Source organism: Prionailurus viverrinus, chromosome E2, assembly GCF_022837055.1.
Source record: "Prionailurus viverrinus isolate Anna chromosome E2, UM_Priviv_1.0, whole genome shotgun sequence".
Classification (NCBI taxonomy): domain Eukaryota; kingdom Metazoa; phylum Chordata; class Mammalia; order Carnivora; family Felidae; genus Prionailurus; species Prionailurus viverrinus.
Window position 1 is genome coordinate 42,252,591 of NC_062575.1, and position 12,264 is coordinate 42,264,854.

At 38.6% G+C, this 12,264-nt stretch overlaps 1 protein-coding gene across 2 annotated transcripts in view; it reads left to right on the top strand.

The window, feature by feature from the left end:
• ZNF507 (zinc finger protein 507) overlaps positions 1-11,167 on the top strand; it is a 46,771-nt gene extending 35,604 nt beyond the window's left edge. For both annotated transcript variants that reach the window (XM_047834409.1, XM_047834410.1), the window contains 2 exons: positions 7,095-7,229; positions 7,345-11,167. In XM_047834409.1, the coding sequence (XP_047690365.1) occupies positions 7,095-7,229; positions 7,345-7,720 (511 nt within the window). In that variant the 3' untranslated portion in view covers positions 7,721-11,167. The remainder of the gene's footprint in view (positions 1-7,094; positions 7,230-7,344) is intronic.
• Positions 11,168-12,264: the final 1,097 nt, after the last annotated feature.

The window sequence follows — 12,264 nt, forward strand, 5'->3', positions numbered from 1 at the left end:
AATTGTTTCAGGTCGTTTGTCTGAAAAAGTCTTTATTTCTGCTTTACTTGAGAAGAATAGTTTTACTGGCTGCAGATTCTAGGTTGGTTGTTTTTTTCCCTTCATACTTGAAATATTTTACTCTTTCTTGCTTGCCTGGTTTCTGAGAAGTCAGATGTGATTCTTTCTGCTCCATTATCTAAAGTATTTTCCCCCTCTGGCTTCTTTCAGGATTTTTTTCTTTTTTTTCTATTTTTTGTAGTTCAAAAATGATATGTCTAGGTGTAGTTTTTCTGCCATTTATTCTGCTTGGTGTTTTCTGGGCTTCACGGGACCTGTAGTTTGGTATCTGACACTAATTGGGGGAAATTTCCAGTAATTGTTCTTTCAAATATTTCTTCTGTTCCTTCTCTTTTCTTCTTCCTGTTACACATATGTTATGCCCCTTTGGGTTGTAAATTTTGTATTCCAGTCTTTTTTCTGTTTGCTTTCCAATTTTGGAGATTTCTATGGAGATACCATCAAGCTCAGAAATTCTTTCTTCAGTCAAGTCCAGTCTACTAATAAGACCATTAAAGGCACTCTTCATTTCTGTTACATATTTATCTCTAGCATTTTTTTTGGTTCTTTATTAGACTTTCCATCTCTGTTTTCATTACCCATCTGTTATTGCACACTGTGTGTTTTATTCATTAGCACTCTTTGCCTGTTAATCTTAGTTGTTTTATATTACCAATCTGATCATTCCAATATCCTACCATATGTGAGTCTTGTTCTGATGCTTGCTGTCTCTCTTTAAAGTTTGGTTTTTACCTTTTAATGTATCTTGTAATTTTTTCTTGATAGCCAGGCATGATGTATTAGCTAAAAGGCACTGCTGTGAGTAGCACTTTAGTAGTGGGTAACCTGTGAGGGGAGAGCAAGTAGTCTACTGTCCTGTGATTAGTAGGTCTTAGCATTTTAGTGAGTCTGTGCCTCTAGACTGAACTTTACTTGTGCTACTGAGTCCCCCATCCCTTTGGTGAGACAAGACAGCTGGAATGGGCTGGAATTGGGCATTTCCTTTTCTTCAGGTCGGTGAGGCTCCAATAAACTCCAGCAGGTTAGGCTCTGGTTAAATGTTTGTCCTAGGGGTAGACCTTGTTAAAGACAGAATGCTGTAGCATATTTCAAAGTGGTTGTTTTATCCCTCCACCTGGATTTTTCTCCAACATTCAGTAAGAATTTGGTAGAACTATAGGAGATAAACTCAGAGAAGTGTGGAGGATCCTCTATGATTGCATCCCTTCACATTTTTTAATTTTTATTTTTTTAATTTAGAGCAGGGGAGAGTGGCAGAGGGGGAGGGAGAGGGAGGGAGAAAGAGAGAGAATGAGAGGGAGAATGAGACTCTAAGGCAGGTTCCATGCTCAGCGTGGAGCCCAACACAGGGCTCGATCTCACAATCCTGGGATCGTGACCTGGGCCAAAATCAAGAGTTGGATGCTCAACCAGCTGAGCCAGCACCCAGGTGCTCCTCCCTTCACATGTTTACTTCCCCTAATTGTCTACACTTAGCTGCCAGCAAATCATCAATTACTGTTCAGGTCGCCCTGTTCCGGCCCTACTTCCTGTAGGAGTAAAAGGTCTTTCCAGTTTGGGGTGCAGGGGTGTGTCCTGTAACCTCGGTTTTCTTACAGATCTAAGATGGGTTGTTGACTTTTCAGTGTGTTCAGTGTTTTACTTGTTAGGACTGAGTGGCAGTTTCCAGTCTTATATGCTAAACCAGAAACCAGAAGTTCCTGATTGTCATGTTTAGAATTATATTTTTTTCTGCATAAAATTATAGGGAATTGTGGATTGAATGTCACCAATTGCTTCCAGGAATAGAATTGTGGGCAGCTGTAAAATATTTTATCATAGAAAATTTAAGTTACATTGGGGAATATTAACAAAATAGTCAACTTGCATGATCACAGTTTTATAAATATATGCATTTTAAGACTGGGAAAGGGGCACCTGGTTGGCTCGGTCAGTTAAACATCCAACTTCTGATTTCGGTTCAGGCCATGATCTTACAGTTCGTGAGATCGAGAACCGTGTCAGGCTCTATGTTGGTAGATAGCATGGAACCTGCTTGGGATTCTCTCCCTTTTCTCTCTGCCCCTCCCCTATGCATGTGTCTTTTCTCTCTCTCTCTCTCTCTCTCTCTCTCTCTCTCTCTCTCCCTCTCTCTCTCCCCCTCTCACTCTCCCTCTCTCACTCTCCCTCTCTTTAAAAATAAATAAGTAAACATTAAAAAAAAAGACTGGGAAATAAACATCAAAATGATAATATTGGTTACATCTAGTGGTTAGGTTATAGGTGATTTTTGTTTTCTTTGTAGATTTCTAATTTCCTACAGTGAATTTTTAAAATCTGGAAACTAAATTATTTATAGAAATAAAGCAATTCATTCAGCACCTAAATCTTGGTTTCTAATGCTAATAAAAGTAACAAGAGAAATGGCTTAGAGAAATGATTGATCTCTAGGTAAATAAGTGAACCTGGAACATCTTACGGTGCCAGAAAGTAAGGAAAGTGCTCGACAAACAAAAGATGGGAGTATGTCAGCAGGACATGGGACCTGGAGGAGCCCTCAGTAACCTCAGCAATAAGATAAATAATGTAGTATTAAATTATATCCAAAAGTGTAAAATACACATCCAGGAGTCCATACTGACATTAATGATTGAATAATAAATGGGTGAGAATAGAGGAAATCCCTATGCAGAATTCCCAGTGATTTATATAGATAACTCTACTGTCAGTAGGTGGTAACTTTCTTCCAAAGTATATACAGTGTGGAAAGAGGGGATAAGAAAGTGTAACTTTCCTGTGGAGAAACTCAATCTCAAGATCAGCATCAATAGCGCTAAGTCATGTTGCGACGGTATTCTGTGCCGAGGCTCGAGGATGGCACTATACCTCTGGGGTCTTCCTCCCAGGAGCCCATTACCCTAGTCTAAACATGAGAAAAACCTCAGACATACCCAAATTGAGGGACATTCTACAAAATACCTGGCCAGTATTCTTCAAATCTGTCAAGTCATTAAAAACAAAGTCAGAGAAATGTTAAAGTCTCGAAGATCCTAAGGATATGTGATGACTAGAATTGAAGGACAAAATGAAGGAAACCTGAATAAAGTATGGACTTTAGTTAATAATAACGTATCAACTTTGGCTCCTTGTTTATGATAGATATACCTTAGCAATAAAAGATTTTAATAATAGGAGAAGCTCAACTTTTTTATAAAACTCTAAAACTATTCTGAAGTTAGTTTGCTTTAAAAAAAAAAAAAAAGATAATTATTTAATTGAACAATTTACTCTTACTTTGAAAAGTTTTGGGTAATAATGGAGATGTTCCGTGGGATAAATTTGCAATTTCTGACATTTGTTTTTTGACCCATTTTTTCTCAGAAGTATGAAATTCTCATTGCATAAGCCTGACTTTCCATTCAGAGGACGCTTTGATGTGCAGCATTGTGTGGTTCATTCCGGGTACAGAGTTTTCCAGTGAGGTTTCAGGGCAGATCCTGAATCCAAAGTAATCTGAAGAGTCAAGAGTTTATATTTCTCCTTTCTTTAATATAAACATAAAGGTGTTCGTATTATCAGTTACCACGTAGGTGTTTGACATGTATGAAGGCATTGTACTTGGTGAAAGTCCTGAGGGGGAAGGAACGAATGGGCATCTGTTGGCCTTGACTATTCACTCCTACTTGCTCAGTGTAGACCTGAGTGCCAGGCCACTGTGGTGCAGGGCAGTCTCTACTTTCTTTAAAAAAAAAAAAAAAATTTTTTTTAACGTTTATTTATTTTTGACAGAGAGAGACAGAGCATGAGTGGGGGAGGGGCAAGAGAGAGAGAGGGAGACAAGGAATCTGAAGCAGGCTCCAGGCTCTGAGCTGTCAGCACAGAGCCCGACATGGGCTCGAACTCACCGCAAGATCGTGACCTGAGCCAAAGTCGGACACTCAACCAACTGAGCCACCCAGGCACCCCGAAGGGCAGTCTCTGCTTTCAAGGGACCAGTGCAGAAACGCTTGAGCCAGGGACTCAGCACATTCATCACATGGTGTAACTAGTGCAGCCGCATAGGGACACTGAGCTGAATGGCACAGAGGGGGGCGTGATCACCAACTGCTGGCCCTTTTCTAGATGTTAGTGAAACAGATTTATTGAGATGGATGGGTCCAAAAATATATATAAATGGGCAAAATAAAATGAATTAAAATTAGTTTTCTGTGTGTGGCCAGTAATAAAATTAGTATGCAAGCTATAAAGTCTTTCTTTTTAATGATTTTTTCATGTTTATTTATTTGTTATTTTCGGGAGCGAGAGAGAGAGTATGTGCACGAATGAGGGAGGGGCAGAGAGAGAGAGAGGGAGACAACAGAATCCGAAGCAGGCTCCAGGGTGTGAGCTGTCAGCACAGAGCCTGACGTGGGGCTTGGACTCAAAAACCACGAGATCATGACCTGAGCCGAATTCAGACACTCAACCGACTGAGCCACCCAGGCGCCCCCAGGCTACAGAGTCTTGAAGAGAATGGGATAACAGTCTTAAAAATATTTCCAATAATAAAACATTTCAAACATTTTACCACATTTTGAAGAAATAAAACAGGGACAGCTAAAACTTGTTCTGCCCTTCCTTCCTGTTGTGCTGATGCTAATATATATCATTTCCTACCGTTTTTTAAAACTTTATTATGTGTGTGTGTGTTTACACATGTATGTATGTATTAATAATACATACCGGTTTGATGTTTTAACAGTTTATTTAAATGATACACCAAAGAAATCTTTTTTTTCACTTTTTCTTCTCACTGACCATTATTGACATCAGTTCATGGTAATAAGTGTGCATCCAGTTCTTTTATTTTAAGCACAGCATGATGTTCCATTATATGAAAATAAACCATTTTATTTCCACTGTGCTGTGGCAAAATAGTGGTTGTGAGTTGCATCCTTTTTGTCTTTTTTTTTTTTTTTAATGTTCATGGCTACAGTGAGGCTTCTTGTATATGTGTCCTTGTGAACACGTAGCCGCCTAGAACTAAAATCCAGGGTCACAGGTGTGTGCCTCTTCAGCCTTAACAGATGCTACCAGGTTGCTCTCCAGAGTTTGTACTCTGCACGCCGTCTGTGCGTTTCCCCTTCTTCACACCTGTACAGAAATGGCATTATCAGGCTTACTCATCTTTCAGGCTTATGGGTGTGATGCATTTGTCTGCGTATTAATGAAAATCGTATATCTTCTTTATGTTTGAATTTATGGAAATTCTTCTAAGAAATGCACATTTATTGCCCTTAAGTAGCTTGGTGTTTGCTGAGGTAAAAGGCCCTTCCCTGGCCTTGGATCTGATGTCTCAGGACCTGTATTAAAAGATAACACTGCTGAACCCACCGTAAAGCGGAAGGTGGGTTAGAGGAAGAATTTAGTCCTTGACGTATTTAGTTGTCTTATTTATTCCCTATTGTGCTTTTTATTTTCTTTGTGCTTCATTATCAGTGACCGTGTCTCTTACTGTGAAGGGTTCGAGTAAGTTACCTGATTTGTTAGGCTTCTACTTAAGTATTTACAGGGCACCCGGCTTGCTCATTCATTAGAGCTTGAGACTCTTGATCTCAGAGTCGTGAGTTCAAGCCCCGAGTTGGGTGTAGAGATTACTTAAAAATAAGATCTTTAAAAACATTTGCAGTTGTCCAAAAAGATAAATATAATTTTATCATACAATTCAGCAGTGCTGTTCCTAGGTATTTACCCAAAAGATGAAAACTCCTATCCATACAAAAACCTGCATGTATATATTTATAGCAACTTTATTCGTAATTGCCAAAATGGGGAAGCAGCCAAGATATCCTTCAGTAGGTGAATGGATAAACAAATTGTGGTACATCTGGACAGTGGGGTATTATTTGGCGATAAGAAAAGAGCTATTGGGCCATGAAAAGAGATGAGGAACTTTAAATGTGTATGGTTAAATGAGAGAAACCGGTCTAGAAAAACTACATACTGTATGATTCCATCTATGGGACATTCTGGAAGAGGCAAAGGATCAGTGGTTGCCAGGGATTCAGGGATTGGGAGGGGTGAACACGCAGAGCGCCGAAGATATTTCAAGCAGAGAAATTACTCTTCATGATTTATCATGGTGGATACGTGACATTATGCACTTGTCAGAACACAGAGAACCGTGTAACACAAACAGTGAACCCTAGTGTAAACTGTAGACTTGTTAATGATGGATGATGTTCCCATATTGGTTCACCATTTGTATCAAATACTCCACGCTGATGCAAGACGTTACTAAGATGGGGAACTGGGTGCTGGAGAAAGGGGGCATAAACCTACAAGCGTTCTGGAAGAGTCTATTCAAAAAGAGAGTCTGTTCCTTTTTTTACTTGTTTTTAAATGTTTCATTCAGTTCAGATTTTACCAAGTGTAGCCAATTATGTGGGAAAAAAATGTTATTTTGAATAGAAAACGTTTTTAAGATGATTAATTATCCATTTTATTTATGAAACTTAAATTGTTGATGCTTTTCAGGACTACTAATTCCATTTTGTGTGGATCTGTAAACAAGCAGAGTTCTTGTTAAAATTATCTAATTCCTTTTTGCTTTCTTGAGAAATAGAGTGGTATAGAGAGTATCGATTTTGTGTATTTTTCTTTCTGTGTGTGGTTAAATAATTTAGAGCAAAGATTTTGTATGTTAGTATATTAGAAATCTTTCCAAATACTGTAATAGCCAAAGTAATCTGGGATGTTTGTCATGATTCTAATAATTTTTTTACAATATAAAATCCCTAATTTTATCGATTCTAGGATATCTGTTCTAGGACACGTTAGCCTCTGAAATCAATATGTCACTTACAATCAATAACATCAATAACAACCAATCAAATTGGTTGATTATAATCTTTGTGTATTGTTAGGAGTTGTATAGTTTACCCTTCATGAAATTCACCCCACCAACTCATCTTAGGTTTAGTGAAATACCATGTCTCATAAGGCTTCAGGGAAGGAATTCCTTAATTGTCTTTAACTGATGCTGGGGATGGTTCTGATTCACTCGTGTCTTTCAGATGTTCTCTGTGTGGGTACGTGTGCAGCCATCCTCCTTCTTTGAAGTCTCACATGTGGAAGCATGCAAGTGACCAGAATTACAACTACGAACAAGTAAACAAGGCTATCAATGATGCCATTTCACAGAGCGGCAGGTATTTATCCTGTCCCTTTCCTTGTTGCTGTATGTAAACCAAAGTGAGGGTTGAATCTGCCAGGCTTACATGATAACCAACTCAAGGTGTGGTGTGTTCTGTTTTTGTTTTTAAGAGTTCTGGGGAGGTCCCCTGGAAAGATGCTGTTAAACAGCAGTGAGGACAGAGCCGATCGAGCCGATCCTGTCACTGGAAGTTCTGAAAACTTGGTGTCAGCCTCAGAGCTGATTTCCCAGGCCCCCGGCGAAGTTGTAGGTTCCAACGACAACGAGAAACTGAGCCCTACGAGTAATACCTCATACAGTTTAGAAAAAAACTCCAGTTTGGCCCCTCCTGGCATGGAGTATTGTGTTTTACTCTTCTGTTGTTGTATTTGCGGTTTTGAATCTACCAGCAAAGAAAATCTCTTGGATCATATGAAAGAGCATGAGGGTGAGATCGTAAACATCATCCTAAGTAAGGACCACAACACAACTCTAAACACAAATTAGATTGAATAACTCCTTGAAGAGGGACACGGTAGAAGAGAAACCCTTTAAACCACAGGTTCACCTTTGCGCTATCAAATAACTTACTAGACACAGAAGAAATAGTTGGTGTGGGGTTTTTGTTTGCTTGTTTGTTTGTTTTGAGGAAAAGACAGATGTGACTTTGGAATCAAATTTGCAGTGTAATAAAAAGAATCCCAAATGGATAAGTGGGAATGCTATTCAAGTATCGTGAGTGAGGGGAGGTAGGTTGAGGAGGAAGCAAAAATGTAACCCTGTGTTTGCCCTGTCACCTCGGCTTAGTGGTGGGTGTATTTATTATTCAAAGCTTAATGTAGTGTAGAAATGCAAACAAAAGAGTTAAACAGCTTTTCCAGAACTTCTAAAACTTCTTGTTCCAAAGGTGTCACATCTTAAGCAGAGCTTAGTTCTCTTTGTTGTGAACTCGGACACGCCAGCTGTGGAGGGCCGGGCCTCTCATGAGGGGCGGGAGGCAGCTCTCTGAGGGCTTTTCACTGTGACCAGCAGAGTCAACAAGGAAAAGATCACCAGAGGGCTGTGAAATGATCTACCCAAATCTTTTCCCAAATCGATAGGAATGAATCATATACTCAATCTAGGATATATTTCTCCCTAAAACAGAAAGAGACCTCTGAATCCAGATCTAGATTGTAAATAGGCATTTAAGAAGTAAATTGTTGTCTTAAATTTACAGTGAATGTCTTGTGGGCAAAGGAGAAAATAGGTGAATTCCCACCAGCCTCAAACCAAATCGCAAGGTGTGTGAAAACGGGGACTCATTTAGCACAGCACCCTTCCCAGAGGCCCTTTCCAGGTTTGACGGAACACCGCACTTTTCTCCGTAGTTACACAGGCTGACCCTCTCTTCTGAACTAGACCAAGTGTCTCATCTCAAAGGTCTGTTCAAGCAGCCAAGTGTGAAGATTGGCAGTTGATCATCAGACCTCGGAAATCTTTGGAACTCTTAAATAAAAATCATTTGAGGGACAAGAGGTGAAATTCAGAGGCCCCTTAAAATGAGTACTGCTATTGAGATTTTACTGCCTGGAGTTTATTAATCTAGTTATACTTAGCATAAGAGGTATAATCAAATGTGGCTAAACTATAGTAAAAATTCAGGTTGTTTATAAAACTTTTAATAACAGGCGATTTGGCGCAAGTCTACAGGGTTTCTCCTATCTAGGATGTTCCATTTTGTTAGTGTGCAATAGGACATATGGACAACCAACTACAAGTGCTTTTGCATTAAAACTCGCCATCAAATACATGTAATCTCATTAATTACACATTTTGTATTATAATATATTTCAAAGTGAAGAGAACAGGGGTGGTTTTGGTTTTGCTTCTGTAGTACTGATCATTTATTTTTGTGTTGTTTTGTTGAAGTAAATTCTGCACACAAGTCAAAGGCTGGTGCACCGAGCAGTGCACTATCTTCATGGTGCTCTTTCTGAACTTGATCTCTAACATGTTCTAGAGCTGAGGCTGTGAGTCTGATAAGTTTAGAAGACATTGATTACTCTGTAGACACATTTTAGGAAAGAATTCCCTTCCCCAAGTCCAGGTATGGACTGAATGAATTAATATTTTTAAGATAGCATCAGGAACTATTACGTGGGGCCAGGCCATCTTGAAACATTGTTCAGTTTTTTCTACATCTTATTTTGATGATGATATTTAAACAATCGATTGTAATTGCCAGCTGTTTGATTTAGGTAGCTTTATTTATGAGAGTTAATCCGTTTCTGATAGGTGGTTTTTAAAAACATAAAATGAATTTATATATACCAATTATATATATTATCCAAATTCACTGCATGTGGATTTATGTTCATTTTCTCCTGTTTTCAGAATTAAAAGAAAATTCTATTTCATTTCATGTTTAAGTAAATATTTTAAATGGTTCCATTCTTACCGCTCATTCTGAAAATTAACAACCCTTATTAGCAGAATTTTGTTTTATAAAGGTTCCTTGGTTTTAATTTCATGTAATCATTTGGAAAATACTAATAACCAAAAAAAAAAAAAAAAAAAAAATCCCAAAAGCATTCATAGTGAGTTTTTAAATAACCTTCAGTTCCCTAACCCATTTCTGTTGATTGTTACTTAAACTTTCCATTTGGAATCATGAATTTAAAATTTCCCTAGCTTGTGGGAAAAAATTCACCCAGAAGTTCCAAACCTTTCAACGCTCATCTGACTCTGGCCTAAAATGCCCTCAAAAGCTTTCTGTGGGGCTTTGGGAAGAACCATATACTGGGTGTTCTGTACCTTCCTGTGACCATTTTGTGGCGAGCTTGAAGTTAACAGTGTCTCCACCAAGAACAATTGAGTGTTTCTAAAAGTAATAATGAAGGCTGAGTATGCAATGTTAATTGTAAAAGAGATAGGTATTAGAATAATCATCAGGAACTCCCTTCATAGGAATAACTATTTAGTGGTACTAGATCTTTTGCCATATAAAGATCATAGTATTTGTTTCCCACTCTGAACACCTACCAGTTGTAAGATTTGATAGTAAAACTAGTTTTTAAAAGAAACTGACTGGATAAGGCAAAGGCGGGGAGGGCAGAAGACGGTGCATTGCGTTCTGATCATCACAAGTAATACTTTCCAAGGGTCAACATTTTCTCTCACTCACTACTAGTCCAGAATGTGGTTGGTGTCCCCAGCGTTCTAACAGTCCCATGCCTGTACTCCAGTGGATCCCTAGACGTTAGTTCTGTGTGCAGCCAGTGCGTTGCAACGACACTGGCAGAAGCTTTTGTTCTAGATCCTCTCATCCTATTCGAGGTAGCTGTTGGTGGCTTCATTATTATTTTCTGTCTTTTCTCACAAAGCAGATGGTGGGCACCCATGTTTACATTGTATCTTCCCACAATGTACTTGGCTTGACAAAGACAAGCAGGCTTCTCTATTGAGACTTATTATATTTTTAGTTTTCATAGACACTTATTTAATCTTTTTTTATTGTACAGCAAGGTGCTCTAAGTAATATTCTATAAAATATATTTAATAGAAATTTGAGTTTGATATTCATGGACATGAATACATGTATTTTTTTAAGAAATAAGTATTGTGTAACACTATGGCATTGCTTCTATAGCCAAAGTCTAAAAATTTCTGGAACACTGACATGTAAAGACTACAGTTAATTCTGACACTGTATCTTATTAAAATAGGATGATTTGCATTTTGTAAAATTATCCTGCACATCGAGCTGCATGCCTTAAAGCCTAAAACTCTAGGATCGTGTTCATGGTAGAACAGTTCATCTGTTCAACAAACAGTGAAGCAAGGTCTATAGTGCTTCTTTAACTACCTTTGGAAATACTGTACAATGTTAGAATAATTTATTTTGCTTTACAGGAGTTTGTCATGTATTGACTTTAATATTGTATTTTGGTAATAAATTTTTTGTTAAAAACACTCGCCTCTGAAGTTTTATCACCAAAGGTTTTTATCATTTTTATCTTGGAAATGTTGATTTGGTCACTTGGAAAGTGGGGTTTAAATACTGAAGAGCCTCCCAAGGGTTGAACTTACGATTATGGCTTCTGATTACCCTTTGGTGACTTCTTCAGCTATTGCTGGCTAGCATGCAACTCTGTGACACAGAGATGACTGAAAAAGTATTTAGATTGTTTTAATCACTGTAAACATTCACTCTGGTTTTGAAGCTTTTTTGCCCTTACTACTCGGTTCTTCATTTTCTCTCCCGAATTGCATTTTTCTGTGCTCTCAGTTCTACTACAGTGACAGTGCTGGAGACTAGCTGTATTCATGACAATTAGCATTCTTTATGGAAGGCCCGAAACGACAATCATGTGTTCACACCGGATCGTTTTGTGGTCTACATCAGATACGTTCTCCAGTTAGCTTTGTTGGCTGCATTGAGAGGTAAAGCTGACATCATCTCACTGTGTCATTGGTCTGGTTATCCTGGGCCACCTCAGCTTAGAGTCGAGAGGCCAAGTGTTTCTTCCCAACAGCTATAATCCGCTCTCCTGTCTCCCTAGAGGCAACGTAATTATACCCGCTATCTTTTAAGACCCAAATGCCAACACTTTGTCACTAAACTCCAGGTTAGTTGTAGAAATCCCATCATGGAACTTCTAGAACATCGGCTGCAGTTGGTTAGCCGCTGTTTCCAGTGAGCACTTGAAATACGACTGGCATGCGGTGAGTATACAATGCACGACCGTTTTGAAGGCTTAGAACAAAAAGTGAAGTATCTTATTAATAGTTTTATATTAATTACATGTTGAAATGATATTTGGGGTTAAATAAAACGTACTATTAAAATTCACTTTTTTCCCAATGTAGCTACTAGAAGAATTTTAATTACGCAGGTGGCTAATGTAATGTTTCTGCTGGACGGTGCTAGTCTAGAAGAGGGATTAGTAAACTACATCCCTTGCTTCAGTTCAAGCCTGCCACTGGTAAAAACCAGTAAATAAAGTTTTATTGGGGGGCACCTGGGTGGCTCGGTCGGTTAAGTGTCTGACTTCGGCTCAGGTCATGAT